Consider the following 23,107-nt stretch of genomic DNA (forward strand, 5'->3'; position numbering starts at 1 on the left):
CCAGAGCAAGATGTGTAAGGCACCTTACCAAAACCAGAGAAAGAATTGTTTAAGCACCTTAACCGAACCAGCAAGCAATATTCGACTTTCCAGAAGTGTAGGCACCTTACCAACCAGAGCAAGATTGTAAGGCACCTTTACCAAACCTTGGACCTCCTCTGGTTAATAAAATCCTAAAGGGCAAGAGAAGGAGGGCCAGGCATGCATTGTCCCTGCGATTAGGAGCAAATGACACTCGCTCCCCAGTTTGGACGCTCTGGGTAAGAACTCGAACAAGCAAGAGCAGGACACCGCCATGCATGCATTGTCCCCTGGCGATTAGGAGCAATGACAGCATCTCCCCAAGTTTGGACTCTCTGGTTAATGAAACCTAAAGCAGAGCAGGACGGCCAAGCATGCACTGACTCTGTGGTTCATAAGGACAATGACTCCCCAAGTTTGGACTCTCTGGTTAATGAAACTCTAAAGCAAGAGCAGGGCGGCCAGGCATGCATTGACTCTGTGGTTCATAAGGACAATGACTCCCCAAGTCTGGACTCTCTGGTTAACGAAACTCTGAACCAAGAGCAGGACACCTCAACATCCACTGACCCTGTGATTAGGAGTAATGACAGCATCTCCCCAAGTCTGGACTCTCTGGTTAACGAAACTCTAAAGCAAGAGCAGGACGGCCAGGCATGCATTGACTCTGTGGTTCATAAGGACAATGAACTCCACAAGTTTGGACTGCCTGGTTAATGAAACTCTGAACCAAGAGCAGGACGACCAGGCATGCATTGACTCCTTGGTTCATAAGGACATTGAACCCACAAGTTTGGGCTGCCTGGTTAATGAAACTCTGAACCAAGAGCAGGACACCCCAACGTGCATTGCCCCTGCGATTAGGAGCAATGACAGCATCTCCCCAGGTTTGGACTCTCTGGTTAATGAAACTCTAAAGCAAGAGCAGGACGGCCAGGCATGCATTGACTCTGTGGTTCATAAGGACAATGACTCCCCAAGTCTGGACTCTCTGGTTAACGAAACTCTGAACCAAGAGCAGGACACCTCAACATCCACTGACCCTGTGATTAGGAGTAATGACATCATCTCCCCAAGTCTGGACTCTCTGGTTAATGAAACTCTAAAGCAAGAGCAGGACGGCCAGGCATGCATTGACTCTGTGGTTCATAAGGACAATGACTCCCCAAGTTTGGACTGCCTGGTTAATGAAACTCTGAACCAAGAGCAGGACACCCCAACGTGCATTGTCCCTGCGATTAGGAGCAATGACAGCATCTCCCCAAGTTTGGACTCTCTGGGTAACGAAACTCTAAAGCAAGAGCAGGACGGCCAGGCATGCATTGACTCTGTGGTTCATAAGGACAATGACTCCCCAAGTCTGGACTCTTTGGTTAACGAAACTCTGAACCAAGAGCAGGACACCTCAACGTGCATTGTCCCTGTGATTAGGAGTAATGACATCATCTCCCCAAGTCTGGACTCTCTGGTTAATGAAACTCTAAAGCAAGAGCAGGACGGCCAGGCATGCATTGACTCCTTGGTTCATAAGGACATTGAACCCACAAGTTTGGGCTGCCTGGTTAATGAAACTCTGAACCAAGAGCAGGACACCCCAACGTGCATTGCCCCTGCGATTAGGAGCAATGACAGCATCTCCCCAGGTTTGGACTCTCTGGTTAATGAAACTCTAAAGCAAGAGCAGGACGGCCAGGCATGCATTGACTCTGTGGTTCATAAGGACAATGACTCCCCAAGTCTGGACTCTCTGGTTAACGAAACTCTGAACCAAGAGCAGGACACCTCAACATCCACTGACCCTGTGATTAGGAGTAATGACATCATCTCCCCAAGTCTGGACTCTCTGGTTAATGAAACTCTAAAGCAAGAGCAGGACGGCCAGGCATGCATTGACTCTGTGGTTCATAAGGACAATAACCCCACAAGTTTGGACTGCCTGGTTAATGAAACTCTGAACCAGAGCAGGACACCCCAACGTGCATTGTCCTCTGCGATTAGGAGCAATGACAGCATCTCCCCAAGTTTGGACTCTCTGGGTAACGAAACCTAAAGCAAGAGCAGGACGGGCTCCTAATCGCAGGGACAATGCACATTGGGGTGTCCTGCTCTTGGTTCAGAGTTTCATTACCCAGAGAGTCCAAACTTGGGGAGATGCTGTCATTGCTCCTAATCGCAGGGACAATGCATGCCTGGCCATCCTGCTCTTGCTTTAGAGTTTTATTAACCAGAGAGTCCAAGGTTTGGTAAAGGTGCCTTACAATTCTTGCTCTGGTTCGGTAAAGGTGCCCTACAATTCTTTCTCTGGTTTGGTAAAGGTGCCGTACAATTATTGCTCTGGTTCGGTTAAGGTGCCTTACAATTCTTTCTCTGGTTTGGTAAAGGTGCCTTACAATTCTTGCTCTGGTTCGGTAAAGGTTCCCTACAATTCTTTCTCTGGTTTGGTAAAGGTGCCTTACAATTATTGCTCTGGTTCGGTAAAGGTGCATTACAATTCTTTCTCTGGTTCGGTAAAGGTGCCTTACAGTTCTTTCTCTGGTTCTGTAAAGGTGCCTTACAATTCTTTCTCTGGTTCGGTAAAGGTGCCTTACATTTCTTTCTCTGGTTTGGTAAAGGTGCCTTACAATTCTTTCTCTGGTTTGGTAAAGGTGCCTTACAATTCTTTCTCTGGTTTGGTAAAGGTGCCTTACAATTATTGCTCTGGTTCTGTAAAGGTGCATTACAATTCTTTCTCTGGTTCGGTAAAGGTGCCTTACAATTCTTTCGTCCTGCTCTTGCTTCAGAGTTTCTTTAACCAGAGAGTCCAAACTTGGGGAGTCATTGTCCTTTGAACTGGGTTGATTAAGTCCCAATCCAGACTTGATGATGTGACTTGTTTTTTTGGCCACCCAAGGCAAAACAGATAGACCCTGATTTAATATTGGCATTTCTGTAGATAGAAGGAAGTTATATGAAGATGATTTCTTCAAATATCCAGCCACCACAGAGTCAATGCATGCCTGGCCGTCCTGCTCTTGCTTTAGAGTTTTGTTAACCAGAGAGTCCAAACTTGGGGAGATGATGCCATTACTCCTAATCACAGGGTCAGTGGATGTTGAGGCATCTTGCTCTTGCTTCAGATTTTTATTAACCAGGCAGTCCGAACTTGTGAACTTGAAAATTCTTTCTCTGGTTCGGTAAAGGTGCCTTACAATTCTTTCTCTGGTTCGGTAAAGGTGTCTTACAATTCTTGCTCTGGTTCTGTAAATGTGCATTACAATTATTTCTCTGGTTTGGTAAAGGTGCCTTACAATTCTTTCCCTGGTTCGGTAAAGGTGCCTTACAATTCTTGCTCTGGTCCTGTAAAAGTAATTTGCAATCCATGCTTTGATGCCATAAAAGCAATTTGCAATTCTTGCTTTGGTGCTGCAGAAAATATTCACAATCCGCTGTAGGGACCATTTGCCTGGAGATTGAGGCGCCTCTGGGTCAATAGTTATGTGTTCCCAGGCTCTTTCAGTTCTTAGACCAGAGACATCAGGCCAACTATACACACATACGTAAACAGAGAGAAGACTTACTTCAGGCCTCATGCTGCCAAATGGACTCCTGTGAACTACAGAGCCAATGGATGCAGAGGCGTCCTGCTCTTGCTTCTGAGTTTCATTAACCAGGCAGTCCAAACTTGTGGAGTCATTGTCCTTATGAACCACAGAGTCACCAAATGCCTGGGCGTCCTGCTCTTGCTTTAGAGTTTTGTTAACCAGAGAGTCCAAACTTGGGGAGATGATGCCATTACTCCTAATCACAGGGTCAGTGGATGTTGAGGTGTCCAAACTTGGGGAGATGATGTCATTACTCCTAATCACAGGGTCAGTGGATGTTGAGGTGTTTTGCTCTTGCTTCAGAGTTTTATTAACCACGCAGTCCAAACTTGGGGAGTCATTGTCCTTTGAACTGGGTTGATTAAGTTCCCATCTATGCATGATGCCAGGACGTCTTTTGGCCACTGAAGTCAAAACAGATAGACCCTGATTTAATATTGCCTTTTCTGTAGATACAAGCAAGTTATATGAAGATGATTTCTTCAAATATCCAGCCACCGCAGGGTCAATGCATGCCTGGCCATCCTGCTCTTGCTTTAGAGTTTTGTTAACCAGAGAGTCCAAACTTGGGGAGATGCTGTCATTACTCGTAATCGCAGGGACAATGCATGTTGGGGTGTCCTGCTCTTGCTTCTGAGTTTCATTAACCAGGCAGCCCAAACTTGTGGAGTCATTGTCCTTATGAACCACAGAGTCAATGCATGCCTTGCCGTCCTGCTCTTGCTTTAGAGTTTCTTTAACCCGAGAGTACAAACTTGGGGAAAAGATGATGCCCTTACTCCTAATCACAGGGTCAGTGGATGTTGAGGCATCTTGCTCTTGCTTTAGAGTTTTGTTAAACAGAGAGTCCAAACTTGGGGAGTCATTGTCCTTTGAACTGGGTTGAATAAGTTCCCATCTATGCATGATGCCGTGACTTGTTTTTTTGGCCACCAAAGGCAAAATGGATAGACCCTGATTTGATATTGGCCTTTCTGTAGATAGAAGGAAGTTATATGAAGGTGATTCCTTCAAATATCTAGCCACCGCAGAGTCCTTTGAACTGGGTTGATTAAGTCCCAATCCAGACTTGATGATGTGATTTGTTTTTTTGGCCACCCAAGGCAAAATGTCGCAACCCAGTCGTAACATTTCTGTAGATAGAAGTTATATGAAGAGGATTTCTTCAAATATCCAGCTATTGTTGAGGGTTTTCAAGACTATTCTCAAAGTAGTAGTAACTTGTACTAAGATCAGTGCTGCTTGAAGCTGTCTTACACATGTCTTACATCTACCAAACATCAAATGGGGGGAGCCAAATGGGAGGAGCCAGAGCAGATCAAAGGGTAAGTGGGAGGAGTTAAAACCGATCAAAGGGTAAGTGGGAGGAGTTAAAACCGATCAAAGGGTAAGTGGGAGGAGTCAGAACAGATCAACGCATGTGGGCGGACCGGTGGGCGGAGTCAAAACTGATCAAAGCCTTCAAAGAAAACAAACAAGCTCTAAGCATTTTTTTAAAAATGCACCAGACACTTTGAAAGATTCTCATTTCCACAGCCCAGCCTCTGTGATTTAAGTCAGTGCAGTCAGTGTTTTGGGGGGCTGGGCTTGTCAGAAAACATATTTTTTAATCACAGACTGTATAAACTTCCACTTGAGGCTGGCTCCAGAAGTGAGTCAGTCTCCATAAGCCCCCATGTTAAAATGTTCAACTTCACAGCTGAGACTCTTTGCACCGGGGCTGGGACTTCCTGATTTATACAATTCATTCAATAAATAATTTGCTACAAATTTCACACCATGTTTACCTGTTGTCATAACAACAATAATATTTAAGATAAAGTCGGTGTAACTAAACTGCCTCCTACATACAGGCCGACACGTCACTGCAGGTACCTGCAACATGATAATTTAGGACTACTCTGAGTTACAGTGAGCTGCAGTTAGTCATATCTGTACTATAATATTTTTTCATTTGTTTACAAGTAAAGCATTGAATCTCTCCTGTTAGAGTGACACATTTTTATCACACACTTTATTATTATTTCCATTTTTGTGGATATGAATGAAGAGCTTTAATTATCAGGAGAGTCATTCATTTGACTTCGGAATGGTCCTTTGACTTTGACTTGTAATATTTTATTCCAGCTACAAAATACTGACTGTAAGCAACACAACACATTCCTGTTCATGGTATTGACAATATAATATTCAGTAAAGAACCAAACATGATCAGGACCTCTCCACTAATCTCCCACATCTAAAGATCATTAATCCAAACATCTCAAAAGACCTTCAAACAACACTTCATGGCAACTCTTCCCTTTTCAGATTAAAATAAAAGAGCTGCAGTAGATACCTGGAGGGCCTCTGTGCTGTTGTAACGCTGTATTTACATGACAGGTAAACTCAAAGCCTGCTCCAAAGGGGACGAGAGGACCCACAGCTGCTGGTTTATGGGATCAGTGTAAATTATGGTGAGGGGTATAGACCCCTATGGAGACTTTTTTAACAGAAAGGCATGAAGGGTAACGCAGACGGGAGGGAGGAAAGGGTTTTAGCAAAGATTTAGCAAATCCAGATTAAAATTTTTGTATATATGTATCTGTGTCCAGATTAAAAAGTTGTTCATAATTACTGTATCAGTTTCAAGTACCTTAAATTTGAATAGATAGATAGTACATGGTTCCTACACATTAAACATTAAATTCAAGGACTTTTAAGGTCCAATTCTCTCACATTCAAGGACCTAATACGACAGGTAACTAGCAGAATAAAGACGATTTACTTTATTTATACATAAAGTATTTTTAGTTTTGTTAGTTCTAGTTTTAATCTTTAGTTTTGTTTAAGTCTCTTGCACAAAATCTAAAAAAAAATTTCATTTCATTTCATTACAAGGACCCATGGGAACCATACAAATTATTTATTCTTAAGCATCTCACAGTAAAAAATCAAGTCGTACTTGCACCTAATTTTTCATAACGAAGAGCTCAGAGACAAAGTCAAGTTATCAGATTTTACAAAACTAAATTTGATCAAACTTGAATCAGCTGATGTTTTTATTATTAATCCATTATCATACGACTGTTATTATCTTTTATCATCCAACTACCCAGCTTTTATTGTTGTGTTACTAAACTTTTAACACGTTCTGTCCTCCGTCTTCATATTTCTCTCATCCTTTGATAATATTTGTTACTGACCAAAAAGATTTTTAACTGGGTCAAATGCAAAGCGAGGAAGCATTTCAACTATCACACAAACAGGTACGGTTAGTTGGCTGGCGAGACTCCCAACTACTTTTTGGCAGCTTGTCGCAAGTCGGAGAGCAAAACAGGGTCGAGATTCAAAGGCATGTTAAGTTTCCAAAAAGCTGCAACTGCTAATAGATAAAGCAGTTTGTACTGGGGCAAGTAAAAATGCACTTTGGGCAAGTAGATTTCTAAACCACAAACAAACCCTGGAGTCAAACAAAAAGAAGATTTGTGTGTCCAAAAGTTTGACTGTTACTGTACGTGTGCACGTTATTTAATTTTTAACACGATAACTCAGACAAAAAAACAAACAAACAGACAAACACATGAAACATTACAGAGTTTTTATTATTGAGGAGATAGCTCGTTTAATAAAGCACTGATCCAGTCATTATGTCTTTTAAATATCCACTTTAATACGGGAAACACATGAGAGAGAGAGATGGTGACCAACACTGTCTTAAATAACGAGCTGCAGCGACAGCTCGACTGATTTCCCTTTTCTAAGATTTCCCTTCCAGATGTGGTCGAGAACACGAGACTCTCTCTCGCAATAAATATCATTATTATCGTCTGAATATGTAAAACAAAGGGAAGCTGCTTTGACACTCATTTTCAGCCTCATTACCGTCATTTCATATTCATTTATTCCACCTCGCTCAGGGAGGATAAATGAACACAAAGTGCCTCTACGACTGGAAAACAGCGCAGCCATCGTCGGTCCGTGTTAAGCACGAAGTCAAGCTGGAGAAGCAGATGCAAACAACCACCAGATTAGAAATGTAAACCACGCTCAGCACTTCAAACCAACGATCTGATTCTGTCGTTTTAACGTCTCAGCAGTCTCTTTAGCGCGATCTGAGGATTTTTATGTCACCTTGAAGCCGTGTTTGTGTTTGAGGCGTTGTGTAAATGATGCATAAAAGCACAAGTCAACGTGTGCACACCTTTCTCGTAACAAACCTAAAATTAAAAAGTGCTTATTGCTGCGTGTTTTCTAAAAGTTAGATATTTGGGGTGTGGAATAGATACAGCAAGGTTTAAAAACTTGTTACCTGTAACACAAAGTGCTTTTTGTGGCTCAGTGGCTCGAATATGTTACAGGAAGACAGTCCTGCTGGTGTTAGTCTACGTTTTACTTAACGTCAACAAATCTCACGAAAAGACCAAATTCAACAACGTGTTCGCAACACTTTCCGACTGTGACGGTTCCAGAACCGAAGACTTAAATCTTTAAAAAAACAAATGCTAAAAAAACGAATCAAACGTAACTCAAACAAGAGGAAATAAAGTGTTTGTTGGGGACTGTTGTCAAGCAGCAACCTTCAACCTGCAGTTCCTCAAACGTCCATGTCCAAATGTCCAACTTCACAGCAGAAATAAACATGTTTACAGCCTGGTACAAAAAACAGTTTTGGTCTCTGTAGCTAATTTCCCCGTTCATGACAACTGTACTGAGGGTGAATTTATATACAACTCACCTGTTCACATTATATTAAGGCTTAAAGTTATGCAGGGTTAAGAGCGTGGACGCTTTGATTGACAGGTGGGTGTGGTCACAGGTGAGCAACCAGGTGACAATGGAGCTCCTCGGCACCACTTCAGGCTTTTGGTCTTTTCATTGGATTTGTTGACTGATCGTTTAGACGTGCTGTGTTACATTAAAAACACAAATAAGTTAAGAGGTAAAGTTTCGGGAGTTTAATACTGACAATGCTGCTTTTGTAAACTTTGATAACTTTTATAATGTATAACGATTTACTGCATCTGTTTATTCACCAAAGAGGACGGTTCATGTGTTAAAACCTGCTTTGGCTCAAGCTGGTGATCCTGAAACTGTTTGAATGTATTAGATAAATGTATGGCACTGTGAGAGAATGAAAGTTTTGTGTTGTGAGTCAGAGAGAAGCAAACGCTTAATTATGGAAGTCCATTTCTGCCAGAGAAGAAGAAAAACTTTATGATCTAAATTGTAAGTAAATTATGAAGTACTGTTCGAATAAACGGCTGCCAGCTGTAGCTGCTGTTAGCTCAGATGTTAGCCGTGAGCTCAGAGCACCGGGTGAGTGTTAGTGTTTGTACCACAGCCGCTTTAGACCACCGGGAAGAAGAAGAAGCGTGATGATGGGGAGCAAATACTCGAGTACAGCTGTCCATATTTACCACGGAGGGATTACACTCTGAAACTGGGGGTGCTAAATCACAAAAAAAATCTACTCTGTCTCTAAATGTGTGTTCAGTCTTTGAAGCGACTGAAACGTGTCGGATGAGTTCAGAAAATGAACATGACTAACTCTGAAACACTCTGAGCTGAGATGAATTCATCTCTGTCTCTCTGCTCAGGGTGGCCTCAGCGTGTCATCGAGCCGCCCTTTAAGGACCGCCCACAAAAATCCTGAGACTGAAAAACAGTTTGAACCTCTGACTCCACATTTCAGTGACATATCATTCAAAGTCTTTTCACGTGTTTACAGCAACTATTTTACAACCTAATTAATACATACAAATTATCCAACATTTAATGTTTTATAATTTCTTGATTTCTTGTTTTTCTTGGCAGAAATGGGCCTCCGTACTCTGTATAACTCCCTACACGTTCTGTATTGCATGATTTATAAATAAAAGCATATTTTTTTTAAATGTTTTTTTCTGTGCACAGTTTTTAAATTGTGATTCTAAGCATCATTTTACACGCCTCGTGTCGACTCTTTATTATATTTGTACTTGAGCTTCGTAGTTTTGTAAAATGCTGGTGATGAACCTGTGAGCTGTCCGCGTGAACGAGGACAGAAACTTTAATAATAATTTAACGGGACACGGAAGCTTTGACTTTGAATCACTGCAGTGATACTTTGTTTTCTTTGCAGGTTTGTGTTTCGAGAGAGAAATCCTTCATCTTTCATCGAGTAATAAAAGTTTTTTCATAAAGTCATCTGGAGGTTTTTTACGCATTATTATGGCACACGTCTGTGTCCCGATCCTTCGACTCAGTGTTACTTTTCATCCACTTACTCTGAACCAGCGTCTCCAACGTTACCCACCTGGATTCCAACAACTTTCCACTTTCCATCCTTCAACTTGAGTTCACGCTCTCTTAGAAACCTTCAGTACATAATTCTACTTTCAAAGTCTGTATGTGCCGTTTTTTTTTTTTGAGGTTTTAAAAAGTTTCTTCGTCTAAGCTGGAGCCTCCGTTCACTCTTCTTCCCGCCGGCCGTCGTCTCACCTCAAGCACGGGATGTTTCAGCTGCAGCACGTGAGTCTCTTGTGGGTGTTTTTAGGTGTTGCGGACCCTCGAGCGATGGACATGGAGTGTTAAGAGTTTTCTTTTTGGAGTTTGAGCTGACCCTCTACATGTGCTGCAAAGCCTCCTGGGCTTGTTCCGTGTACACGTCGTCTTTCCCCGCCCACGAGCCGACGACGCCGACGTCAAACTGTGCGCTGCGCTGCGAGCTCCGCTGTTTGTCACGTGAGAAGAAACTAAACCTGAGACGACAGAGACAGAGAGAGAGAGACAGGATGGACAGAGGGTCAGATGACAGTAACGTGTGTGTAAAGCAGTGTTAGTGTTACAGGATACAGCTGTGTGTTTAATTACTGTGAAACTAATTACAGCGTGATCGATAAAGCGGCTGATGGTATCCTGATCTCAGCCCTTCATTGGTTTGGGCGTTTCCATCTCACAGACATATTACATCGATGATCATGACCGATGCTGTCTGTGAATTCCAAACAGCGTGTCTCAAATTCACAAACTTTCAAGGATTTCAAAGACCCGTTTGAACCATACTGCTGTCTGATGATGATCCTATTCTCTTCCGAGTCTTATCGACCAATGAAAAGATGTTTTGTCGCTTTGGATGAGTAACACTGAGTTCTGATTCGACGAGCTCAGAGTCATTAGCTTCGATTAGGTCGATGTGGAAACATGAAGGACAGCCTCGGTACAGAACCACCCGCACATCGACAGAACATCTATGAAACAAACGTTTCAACAGTCCAGGTTCTCTGGTGACGTGATGTGTAATCACAGATTTTGGTTCCTGGCGTCTCGTGACAGCGTTTCAGGATTATTTAACCTGGTTTCATCACACAGTGACGATTATTTCCTGTCACTGGGTCGGATTCTGTCGATTTCCACCAAAATTTCTATACTTAAACTTCGCACTTTCAATGACTCATATCTATTTATGTCAAGAACTTTCAAGGAGCAAATGGACTAGCTCCAGATTTAACTCGAAGGGCTTGTTTTTCCCCCCCTTAAATTCACAAACTTTCAAGGATTTCAAAGCCCCGTGGGAACCATATATGTAGTTATCCAACAGCGTGTCGGTAAGAGTCGAAGTTACAAACCATCAGCCACTTTTCGACCTCCGCGTTGCTGCAGATTTTAATTGTGAATCATCAAGTTCTCATTCATCATCTTATTTGTTTACATAAATCATATTAATGTGTTGAATTTGTTGCTACAGAGCACCTTTACTTCAGCGTAGGTCAAGCTGTGTTTTAATACTGACATTAATGAATAAAAATGAGCTGGATTAACTGATTTTAATGTCAGCTGATGAGTCGTTTCACTAACTACTGCCAAAGAGCTACAAGCGTTCAATTACTGTGATGAGTTGACGAGTTGTTACTGCGGTCAGTGAGCGGGAAAGACGACACGACAACAGACTACATGATCATATTCTGACTGGCTGATTTTTATGATCCACAATCATCCCATTGGATAATTTTAATGAGACGGCCCCACAATCAGCCAATCAGAATACTACAAAGGTGGTGGTGGTGGGAAAAAGAAGCAAACCCACATGCACATGCAAAGAGGGGGTGGAGGCCGTTAGCCGAGACTCTGAAGCCAACCAAATATATATAGAGTCATACAAGCGATACGAGACGTCTGATTGGCTGTAAAGTGGGGTCATCTGGGATCAAACCAGCCGCCACCATCGGCATAATGGCTGTGAAGATCCTGTTACACAGAGGTAAAGACACAAACAGGTAGAGACATATATAGAGAGGAGGAGGAGGAGGAGGAGGAGGAGGAGGGACAGGGAGGGGGAGACAGGGACCACATCAACCTTTGACCTCTGTTTGACCCTGGAAAACTCAAAACCAACAGGAGTCATGCCGTTTAGTGTCGCATGAAAACACTCTGCTTCATGTGCGTCGCATGCTGAATCGTGAAGCCTCAAATCATTCGTGCAAAAAACACTCGGGATGATTTGAGAGAGAAGAAACGCAGCTAAGGCAACATCAACGCACACAAACACACCGAGAACGTCTGTGACCTCCTGCTGATCCACGCTGACCTGTGATCAGGTGAACGGTGTCTCTGTCATTCGTACGTCTGTTCTCACTCTATGTAACTTTGGGCTCCGGGTCGGGAGAAGTCCGTAACGCTTTACGGCACTAAGTCACACAGCAGCAACTATTTCACTGATTCTGGTGAAACTGGATCATATTTTATGGAGGAAATGTTTTCTGGTTTTCCCTCTGATGTCCTCCGGCTGCTCCGCCTCAACTCATCTGTGATTTACAGAGTTTATGATGGACAGTGAAGTAAACTGCTGACAGCTGTAGCTGCTGTTAGCTCATGTTAGCTCAGTCTGTTAGCTGCTGTTAGCTCATGTTAGCTCAGTCTGTTAGCTGCTGTTAGCTAATGTTAGCTCAGTCTGTTAGCTGCTGTTAGCTCATGTTAGCTCAGTTTGTTAGCTACTGTTAGCTCAGTTTGTTAGCTGCTGTTAGCTAATGTTAGTTCAGTCTGTTAGCTGCTGTTAGCTCATGTTAGCTCAGTTTGTTAGCTCATGTAAACTCAGTCTGTTAGCTGCTGTTAGCTCATGTTAGCTCAGTCTGTTAGCTGCTGTTAGCTCATGTTAGCTCAGTTTGTTAGCTACTGTTAGCTCAGTTTGTTAGCTGCTGTTAGCTAATGTTAGCTCAGTTTGTTAGCTGCTGTTAGCTCATGTAAACTCAGTCTGTTAGCTGCTGTTAGCTCATGTTAGCTCAGTTTGTTAGCTACTGTTAGCTCAGTTTGTTAGCTGCTGTTAGCTAATGTTAGTTCAGTCTGTTAGCTGCTGTTAGCTCATGTTAGCTCAGTTTGTTAGCTACTGTTAGCTCAGTTTGTTAGCTGCTGTTAGCTAATGTTAGTTCAGTTTGTTAGCTGCTGTTAGCTCATGTAAACTCAGTCTGTTAGCTGCTGTTAGCTCATGTAAACTCAGTCTGTTAGCTGCTGTTAGCTCATGTTAGCTCAGTTTGTTAGCTACTGTTAGCTCAGTTTGTTAGCTGCTGTTAGCTAATGTTAGTTCAGTTTGTTAGCTGCTGTTAGCTCATGTAAACTCAGTCTGTTAACTGATGTTAGCTCAGTTTGTTAGCTGGTGTTAGCTCAGGTTAGCTCAGTTTGTTAACTGCTGTTAGCGCAGTTTGTTAGCTGCTGTTAGCTAATGTCAGTTCAGTTTGTTAGCCGGGTTGTACCACAGGCGTTTTGGACCACCGGAAAGAAGAAGATGAAGAAGAAGATGAAGATGAAGAAGAAGAGGTTTTTGTCGTGCCAGTTGCAGTTTAATGTGTCCAAAGTCAAACTGTCTCGAGTGACTGTAGAGGAGCTGAAGCTTCCCTCTTCATTTGTTCTGGACGAGTCCCAGCCTGGATAAATCCTCGAGGGACATTTTCCAAACCTTGAGCCTAATCCTCAACTCTGAACGACGTCTCGGTCGCCGTCTTTGGCATCACTGAAGAAGCTGACGTGAGCCACAAACTGTCCTTCACCTCTCTGCTAACATCAGAAAAACTCACTGGAGTTTTATGAAATATAATATTCGTCTTATTAAACAGATTTGTGTATAAAGTCTGACGCAGAGCAGCAGAGGCAAACAGAGGACGGGCCGGGATTTGACATTCTTGCTGTGTTATCTCAAACAAACACAGGAAGTGGGGCGTTTACATGAGCTGTTAGAATCACGGATCCGGCTGAAATACGTTTCTCATGTCGCTGCTCGTGTTTCTTACGGATGATGACGTGTTGTGAAGCCGCTTCCGCCTCATTAATCAGTCTCAAAATGTAAAACTACATGTTTACACACACACTAAAGCAAACTAAGCGTCTGCTACTTCTCGTATATAAAACGAGCTTCTTGAAGATGTAAATGTTTGAACATGCAGGAGCCGTTTTAATGATCCTTTACTCAGCGCATGCAAAGCGATGTTTGCAGACGAGTGTTTTCATGAGCAGACGAGTGTATTTGCAGGGAAACGTACAGGCGTTTGATTCCCGACTCCGGCTGGGCAGAAGAACGGGCGCGAGTCCTCAGTTCAGGCGAGGGTGAAGGGCTCGGGGTAACCATCTCGTCTTCTGCCTCCTCACTGCAAAGACAAAGCGTTAAAGTCAGCTTGGCTGTACTTATTCCACCATGACTCGTCTCCTCAGATTGGAAAGTACCTTTTGTAGTAGGCCAGCTCCTCCTGCAGCAGGAACACTTTGGCCTTGAGCTCGTTCCTCTCGTGGAGGACGTCCCTCAGCTCCTGCAGGGTGAACCGAGGCCTGTTGGGGTCCTTTGGATCCAGGCCTCCCGTCTCCTCCTCGCACAGCGCCTCCTGCCGAGAGAGACGAGACACGTCACGAAAACGAGGAAACACAACCGGCGAAATACAGGAAGGAAGCACGGAAGGAAGGAAGGCGGGTAGGAAGTGAGGATACCTTGGTAAAATATTGGAACACAGCAGGCATGTCGTCATCGCACATCGCCTCCTGGTGGCAAACGTTGAACTCTAAGTCAGACATCGGGCCTTGTTCCAATACCCTTTGTTCGCCCTTCCCTCCTCCCTTTAAGCTAAAACTGTTTGTTTTTTTTAACTCAGCACAATCGACACGTTAAAAACACCTGAAGGACTTCAACAACATGCAGCTGACAGGAAGTCACTCATGCACTGAGCAAAAAAAAAAAACAGACCATGATTCTCATTAATATGTGTTCTATGAATGTTTAAGTCCAACTGAAATCACATTTAGGAAGAGAAAGTTATTCGGGGCTCTCGTTCCTCTCCGCCGGCTGTTTCTCTGACTGGCAGGCTGAGCACCAGCAGGGGACCAAATCTAACTTAACAAACCTGCTCTGCAGCTACACGTAACGGACAGACGGCGTGTTTTTTTGGTGGTGATGAACACGTTTTCATGTTTGTAAGTTAGATAAGAAGCTGGAAAGCAAACGTGTGGCTATTGGTTAGTAAGTGCGTCTCCATCCACCTGTTTTTATGAGTGGAAATCTTGTTTTCTTCATAGTTTTACACAAATTTGAGGTTCGACTGATTCTTTTTGTCATCTCATTGAACCTTTTTCTTCTGCTGACTGAAGAGTTGGCATCACCAGCTTTTTATCTCGATGACCCAACCCCTGATATTCTTAGTGGATGGAAACAAACATTTATTGACATTTTCTTTCACAGATTTTCTGGAAACTTTGCTTGAATATTGCGTCTGCCTGCCTGTTTTATGCAGATATGGTTTAGGTATGTAAAACAGTTCTCCATCTAAACATCTAACTAACGAATTAATACAATAACAGGGGGCGCAATCATCAAACAAATAATTAGACAATATAAATGTGGATGATGGTGTGATTTGTGTCCTGTAGCAGAACGTAAACACATTTCATTTCAGTTGGACTTCAAACAAACACTACTACTGTCAGTGTTTCAGGATCATGGTGCATTAAAGGACAACTTCAAGTGCTGTTAGAGGCTGAGCTGTTGAATGATCTATATTTAGAAAGGTCATCGGTGCAGTCATCCAGACAGGCTCACCCAGCTGGAGCGACAAATCCGACTGACGTACTCTGTTAGTTCTTGAACACCCATGCCAAGCCACTTCAGCACTTCTCATGGGCCACACAAACGTTAGTCCACTCGCTGCTTTTGTTTTGTTTGTTTCTACCGATGTGGTTGTTCTTCTTTGGGGGGGGGGGGGGTGCAGGTTTGGAGTTAGGAGTCAGGACAATCACACCACTCTGCTTCACTAACTAGCACTTCTGTATTACCCAAAGCAACACTGCCTCGTCCTCAGCCTCCTCATCCCCGTCCTCGTGTCCCTCTGGGCTGAGGGAACCAGGCAGGGGTCGTGGGGACGGGTCACCAAACTCACCACCACCACCACCACCACCACCCATCATCAGCTCAGAGGGGTCAGGTCTGTCTGACCAGCCCTCAGACCCCACCACCACTGTAGCAGCTTTACCACGCTGGTGGAGTAAAAGACACTTTGTTATCTGTTCACACAGCTGCTTATCATCTCTTTGCTGGTTTCACGCGGTGCGTTACCTCTGCAGGTGACGGGGGCTGAGGCGGGGCTTCTTCAGGGTTCTGGGCCGGCAGGTCTCCTTGGAGTCGTTCCCTCAAGCGTGTAACTTCCTGCCGGAGGGCGCCGACTTCCTGTCCCCGCGCCTGAGCGCTGGCCTCCAGTTCCACCTTCTGTTCGATCAGCGCTTTGCCTTGAGCCTCCACCACGGAGATTTTATGTCGCAGGTCGTGGTTGATCTTCATGAGGCGAGACTGCTGCTGCTGGAGCTGCTCACACACAGAAACACACACAGGAGTAAGAGAAGGAGCGTCTCCCTGCACCTCCTCTGCAGGGAGGAGGCCTTAAACATCAACAGACTGCAAGAAGGAGCTACCACAGCTCCTTCAGTCAGCTGTTCATGACCTTTTAAACAGATTCATGATGTATTAGTTCTCCACCATGTTGTTCTGACAGGAGCTGCTGTGACAAGTGAATTTCTCCAGTGTGAGATCATTAAAGTTGAGCTTGTCTCATCTTGTCTCATCTTGTTTTATCTTATCTCATCTTGTTTTATCTTGTCTCATCTTGTCTCATCTTGTTTCATCTTGTCTCATCTTGTTTCATCTTGTCTCACCTTATCTCATCTTGTTTCATCTTGTCTCATCTTGTCTCATCTTGTTTCATCTTGTCTCATCTTGTTTCATCTTGTCTCACCTTGTCTCATCTTGTCTCATCTTGTCTCATCTTGTCTCACCTTATCTCATCTTGTCTCACCTTATCTCATCTTGTCTCATCTTGTCTCATCTTGTCTCACCTTGTCTCATCTTGTCTCACCTTGTCTCATCTTGTCTCATCTTGTCTCATCTTGTTTTATCTCGTCTCATCTCATCTTGGTTTGATTGTGTTGTTGATTGATTATTTGCATTATTTATTGTCTTAATAGCACATGACATGCTTTTATCTGTATCTGTTCTTCCTCTTTGTCAAACCATGGCGCCTACATTACCCATAATCCAGCTCAACTACTAACAGAACAGCTGGAGGTTCAGGTGTCTCGTGCTAGTGGCAGCTACAGTAACCTCTTCTTTTAACTCCACACCGACGCCGACTAAACTGACTGACTGCTTCCAGGTCCCAGCGAGCCAACATGGATCACACCATTCCCCTGGAACCGTCACAGCCAAATGGATTACTTCAAGTTATTAGTTACACCTGTGATTCTCCTGCCAGGACGTGTCGAATATCTGCAGTGAATGTTTTTATTATGTTCTATTTGGTTTTGCTTTGACCTTTCTCCTCTGACAACCTTCACACGGATCAGTCGTCGCCTTACTGCTTCTATGTCCTCGTTCTTCAGCGTGAGCTCTCGGTCCTTGGCTCGGATCTCGTCTCTCTGCTTGTCCACGACTTCTTTGAGCTTCTTCATCACCTGTCTCTCTCTCTCCGACATGCCTGGTGAGAAAGGAGAGAGGAGAGAGGAGATGGAAGAGGTGATTTCTGATGAGGAATCATTTATTTATAACTTTATCGGAGGAGAAAGGTCATTGGACAGAGTTGTACAGAGGAAACCAAGAATGTGTGCAAGCATGCGCGTGTGTGTGAGTGTGTGTGTGTGTGTGTGTGTGTGTGTGTGTGTGTGTGTGTGTGTGTGTGTGTGTGTGTGTGTGTGTGTGTGAGTCTAGCAGGTGTGCTCGTACACTGAGGCTGGTCTGTCCACAGTGTGTCAGGGTGACTGTGGCCTCTGTGTTAAACCACGAGAGAGCCTCTGATGCAGAAAGACAAGACTGGCTCGCCGTCAGACACAGAGAAGGCTTCCTTTGTGTGTGTGTGTGTGTGTGTGTGTGTGTGTGTGTGCATAACAGAGAGAGAAACAGTGATCGTCAGTGAACGTTGGGTTTCGTGTCTGCACGGTAAAAACGAAGCTACAACCAGGTTAGCTCAGCTGATTCATCACTACGTCTATAAACTGTCCCCACAGACAAAGCACGTCTGAAAATATCTGGTTTTGTTCACCCAACATTTCAAAACTCCAAAAACTTATAATGATATAAAACAGTACAAGCTGCAACGAGATCCCCAAAATATCAAACTATTCATTTAAAGTCAGAATAAATATGTAGAAAAGAGAAAGAGTTATTAACCACCCGGACAAATTTGAATGATTAATAATATCGACAAGTTTATGAAATCAGGTAAATGAATTCTCAGCTGTGCTGTCTGCAGCGTTCAGACTCACCCTCGTGCCTCTGCAGGTCCTCCTCGCTCATCGGGTCTTTGATGGACATGTTGGTGAGGAGGCTTTTGTTCTCCTCCTGCAGCTGAGCGATCTGGGTGAGGAGGTCCTGAGCTTCTCCTCTCCACACGTCCTCCACCAGCTCCAGCTCCTGTACTCACACCAGAAAAAAAAATAGAAAAGTTCAGGACAGGATGTGAAATCTTCATGATCTCCAGAGGATGAAGGAAGGCAGCACGCGATTCACACTCGTTCAACGCGTTCGTTCTGATGCTCCTCCGGTTCATTTGAGCTCTTCCTTCAATTCGTCACCGTCACGTTTGTAGAATGAAGCTCGACTGTGACTACACATGAAGGTGTTACATGTATGTTACTGAATCTGCAGAGCTCCATGAAGAGAACCATAAAGAGCTCCATGAAGAGCACCATGAAGAGCACCATGAAGAGCACCATGAAGAGAACCATGAAGAGCACCATGAAGAGCACCATGAAGAGCACCATGAAGAGAACATGAAGAGCACCATGAAGAAAACATGAAGAGCACCATGAAGAGAACATGAAGAGCACCATGAAGAGCACCATGAAGAGCACCATGAAGAGAACCATAAAGAGCTCCATGAAGAGCACCATGAAGAGCACCATGAAGAGCACCATGAAGAGAACATGAAGAGCTCCATGAAGAGCTCCATGAAAAGCTCCATGAAGAGCTCCATGAAGAGCTCCATGAAGAGAACCATGAAGGGCTCCACGAAGAGCTCCATGAAGAGCTCCATGAAGACCTTTACACCTTTCTCAGCTTATGTCCTCCTCTGTAAGTCGCTTTGGATAAAAGCGTCTGCTAAATGCAATGTAAAAGAGCTCCAAGATGAGCACCATGAAGAGCTCCACGAAGAGCTCCGTGAAGAGCTCCAAGATGAGCACCATGAAGAGCTCCGTGAAGAGCTCCATGAAGAGCTCCGTGAAGAGCTTCATGAAGAGAACCATGAAGAGCTCAATGAAGAGCTCCATGAAGAGCTCCGTGAAGAGCTCCATGAAGAGAACCATGAAGAGCACCATGAAGAGCACCATGAAGAGAACAATGAAGATACAGTACAGGTATATATATATATATATATATATATATATACACCTGGACTGTATAGCTTGGTAGCTGTTGCTCATGCTCATCATGTAAACTGTTCTTTATATTACATCTGTGTATTTATACTGCTACATGTTACTCTGTGCAGTGACAGTAAAGTTGAATCTAATCTAATGTAAATTTAAATAAATGAAGTTTTAAATCGATCTATATTGTTCAGTTCAGATCCTCCAAGTTCGAAGGTCGAGGTTCAAAACTGGAGGCTCACCTTACAGACTCGTGATGTCGTCTTTATCCTTTGACGCTTAACCAGATCTGCCTTTTTTTTATTCCCCCATCTTATTTATATTCAACTGTATCCTGTTTTCTGTGACTGTGTCTCGATTATAACTTGTTAAAGGTGCCATATAAAGTTAATATTATTATTATGAATGAAATCCTGGTGTATTTATAGTCTTATTATATTATACAATCCTTGGACACTGCCTCTGTAGCCGGTGCGTCCTTCTGAGTGTGTGATAAAAAACAAAGTGACCTCGTTCTGTCCTCTCACCCCGTCAGTCACAGCAGAAACTTCATCTCGCTCATGAGACTCAGTTAATCAGTGACCCGCTGACCCGCCAGTCACCGTCACGAGAAACTGGAATATAAACTTTTTTTTATAGCGCCGAGCGGACGGACGCCGAGCCGCTGATCCTGACTGAGAGACTGCACAGGGATCTCATTTACTCGAGTACTATTCTGATGTACTTATCGAGTTAACTGAGTACTTTTACTCCCGTTAATCATCTCACAGTCTGACCCACAGGAAGCAGTCTGTTGTTATAAGTCTGTCAGTCGGCATTCTTCTCCCCTTCAGTCATCTGTGTGTGTGTGTGTGTGTGTGTGTGTGTGTGTGTGTGTGTGAGTCCTACAAACAACAACAGAGCTCGCTACTGTACGAACGCAAGCAGCAACCTCTGTGTCTGTTTCTGCAGTTCCTCTAACGTCCACCTGAGTCTGGCTCCAGAAGTGAGTCAGTCTCCATAAGTCCCCATGTCCAAATGTCCAACTTCACAGCAGAAATAAACATGTTTACAGCCTGGTACAAAAAACAGTCTTGGTCTCTGTAGCTAATTTCCCCGTTCATGACAACTGTACTGAGGGTGAATTTATATACAACTCACCTGTTCAGGTTATATTAAGGCTTAAAGTTATGCAGGATTAAGAGCGTGGATGCTTTGATTGACAGGTGGGCGTGGTTACAGGTGTCTTGTTTGAGCAACCAGCGTCCCTTTGAGGGGCCTGAGCCATGGGTTGGGAACCACTGAACGGTAACTGGTTATTTGAGAAGCTGGAATCAGCGAAAAAAGGCGAAATCAATTGGTCGACTGCAGCTTTACAACTCACACACTGATTTATGAATATTAATCTCATACTGTTATATACTTTATATAATAATAATAATAATATGTCCATGACATGTGCCGTTTTTGTTTAAAACGAGTACTTTAAGTACTTTTTTACATGGTTGTATTTGTACTTTTACTCTGAGTACTTCCTCCACACTGCTTCCCAGAGGCCTGGTACTCTACTGAAACTCTAGTACTTGATTAAATCCAGCACAGACGTCTTACTGTGTATGTTTTGGCTCATGCTCTGATGTTTTAGTGTCTCTTACTTCTTCGTTATGGTTGGATGACTAATTGGACGAATATATCTGCGAGTGTGAAAGAGGAGAAACATTTTCCTGCTGAGTCAGGAGCGAATGTCTCATCTGCAGCCAAACAAACAGGAACTATCGGTCTGGGTTAAATCAAGCACATCTACTTGAGTACTGTACTCGAGTACACATTTCTGGATACTATACTCATCTGTATTTCAGAGGGAAACAGTTTTCAGGCTTTAGTTTCCTCGGAAATGAAGATTCGACAAAGAAAAGGTGAAGAAAAAACTTGAATAAACCTATATCGTATTTTACTCAAGTACTTTTACTTCAGTAAAGTACTCATCATAATGACTTGTACAGCTGCCAGATAAATGTAGTGAAGTAAAAAGAATATGTATAAAGTAATATAAATTGGATTTACTTAAATAAAGTGCAAGTACCTCAAAATTATACTGAAGTAAAACACATAAAACGGCCACTACTACTACTACTACAGTACTTCAGTAATGTACTTAGTTACTTTCCACCATCGCTCACAGAGCTCATTTCTCTTCATTGAGTACTTCTGTTGAGTATTTTTACTTGTAAAAGAGTATTTCTGCAGGGTCATTGGTACTTTTAGTTTCGTAAGTAATCTGAATACTTCTTCTACCACTGATAATCAGAATCAGGATATATTTGTTGATTATACTTTAAAGTAATACTCTGAATCTGGAAAGTAACTTGTAACTACAGCTGCCAAATGTAGTGGAGTAAAAAGTATAAACTGGATATATTTAAGTTAAGTTACTTTAGTACTTAAGTACTTTTTCTGATAATACATATAGTAAGTTTTAAAATGGAGTAATTATACTTGTAATGGAGTATTTCTGCAGTACTTTTACTTGAGTAAATACTCTGATTACTTCCTCCACCTCTGCAAATCATAATCCAATCAGATTTATCGATTACATTTTATATTAATACTGTGAATTTTGAATGAATTGAGGTACTTTTACTTGCGTAAATACTCTGATTACTTCCTCCACCTCTTCCAATCTCAATCATAGTATATTTGTTTATTATATTTTATAATAATACTGTGAATTTTGAATGAATTGGGGTACTTTTACTTGAGTAAATACTCTGATTACTTCCTTCACCTCTGCTAATCATAATCCAATCAGATTTATTGATTACATTTTATATTAATAATGTAAATTTTGAATGAATTGGGGTACTTTTACTTGAGTAAATACTCTGATTACTTAAATCCCAGTAACTTTGTGGCCCTGTTACACTGAGTCTGTTTGTTTTGTTAACTTATAAACACTATATTTGATATATTATTTGATATAATATTTAATATATTATTTAGTATAATCTTTATCCGTGCACCCCGGGTGTCAGGCCCGTCCCTGCCCGCTGTGTGTCGGACCTTTCGGTGCTTCTTCTCCTTCTCCAGCCGGTCCAGCCGCTCCAGCCGCAGCTTGTCCAGCTCCAGCCGCAGCTCCTCGGTCTCCGGGCTGATGCTGTTGCGGCTCACCATGACCTCCAGGATCTCCAGCACCCGCACCACTTTGGGCATCAGCCTGGACAGAGCCTCGCAGCCGTACTGGTCGATGATCCGCTCGAACTCCTGGCCGACCACGGCGGCGATGTCGTACACGTCCATCACCGTGAGGTCCGCCACGTTCTTCTCCAGGGCCGAGCCGGACTCCTCCATGTCGGGACTCTTCGGCCCTGCCCGGCTTCCTCCGGTGTTTCCTCCGCCGCAGCAAACTTCCTTTCCCCGGGAACAACAATCCCGCTAAGTTAGCGAAACTCTGCCGCTCCGCCGCCGCGAACTGTCAACGAAAACGCGCTAAAAGAGCCGAAAACAGCGGAACTACCGCCGGGCCATCACTGACCGCGGAGCCCGGGGGTGAGTTTGATTTGTTTGGGATAAATATCGGCTGTGGCCCATCGCGGAGCTCCGTCCTGCGTCCTACCCGTCACTCTGACCGCCATGGTCAAGGCCGCCATACCGTTACTGCCAACATCCGGCTAGGCCTTTCAAAA

The 23,107-nt window shown here is 43.4% G+C and overlaps 2 protein-coding genes across 6 annotated transcripts; one reads left to right on the top strand and one right to left on the bottom strand.

The window, feature by feature from the left end:
* Positions 1-398: 398 nt before the first annotated feature.
* LOC113746433 (uncharacterized) lies at positions 399-2,071 on the top strand. The gene is made up of 2 exons (XM_027282073.1): positions 399-1,231; positions 1,517-2,071. Exons 1-2 carry the CDS (start codon positions 707-709, stop codon positions 2,069-2,071), a joined length of 1,080 nt encoding a protein of 359 aa, XP_027137874.1. The 5' UTR covers positions 399-706.
* A 7,347-nt stretch (positions 2,072-9,418) lies between these two features.
* On the bottom strand, positions 9,419-23,107 carry rilpl1 (Rab interacting lysosomal protein-like 1). Of its 5 annotated transcripts, XM_019278674.2 has the most exons (10): positions 22,485-23,106; positions 18,342-18,489; positions 17,439-17,557; positions 16,147-16,392; positions 15,867-16,067; positions 14,532-14,582; positions 14,274-14,428; positions 14,093-14,197; positions 11,723-11,810; positions 10,186-10,324 (listed from the first exon to the last, which is right to left on the bottom strand). In XM_019278674.2, the coding sequence occupies exons 1-10, from the start codon at positions 22,770-22,772 to the stop codon at positions 10,319-10,321; spliced, it is 1,407 nt and encodes a 468-aa protein (XP_019134219.1). In that variant the 5' UTR covers positions 22,773-23,106; the 3' UTR covers positions 10,186-10,318. The 5 variants fall into 5 exon arrangements, with proteins under 5 accessions (XP_019134218.1, XP_019134221.1, XP_019134222.1 ...); XM_019278673.2 differs by lacking the exon at positions 11,723-11,810 and having other exon boundaries at positions 9,419-10,324; positions 22,485-23,101; XM_019278675.2 differs by lacking the exon at positions 10,186-10,324 and having other exon boundaries at positions 11,717-11,810; positions 22,485-23,107.

This window comes from Larimichthys crocea, chromosome IX (assembly GCF_000972845.2).
Source record: "Larimichthys crocea isolate SSNF chromosome IX, L_crocea_2.0, whole genome shotgun sequence".
Classification (NCBI taxonomy): domain Eukaryota; kingdom Metazoa; phylum Chordata; class Actinopteri; family Sciaenidae; genus Larimichthys; species Larimichthys crocea.

What these genes read in the sequence shown, in the direction of transcription:
- LOC113746433 (XM_027282073.1), top strand. Translation starts at nt 707, where the DNA reads ATGAACTCCACAAGTTTGGACTGCCTGGTTAATGAAACTCTGAACCAA. An exon ending in AAACTCTGAACCAAGAGCAG is followed by an intron (nt 1,232 to 1,516) that starts GACACCCCAACG and finishes AAGCAAGAGCAG; the next exon opens with GACGGCCAGGCATGCATTGA.
- rilpl1 (XM_019278673.2), bottom strand. Translation starts at nt 22,772, where the DNA reads ATGGAGGAGTCCGGCTCGGCCCTGGAGAAGAACGTGGCGGACCTCACG. An exon ending in AGCCCCCGTCACCTGCAGAG is followed by an intron (nt 16,068 to 16,146) that starts GTAACGCACCGC and finishes TTACTCCACCAG; the next exon opens with CGTGGTAAAGCTGCTACAGT. An exon ending in ACGAGGCAGTGTTGCTTTGG is followed by an intron (nt 14,583 to 15,866) that starts GTAATACAGAAG and finishes GTTTGCCACCAG; the next exon opens with GAGGCGATGTGCGATGACGA.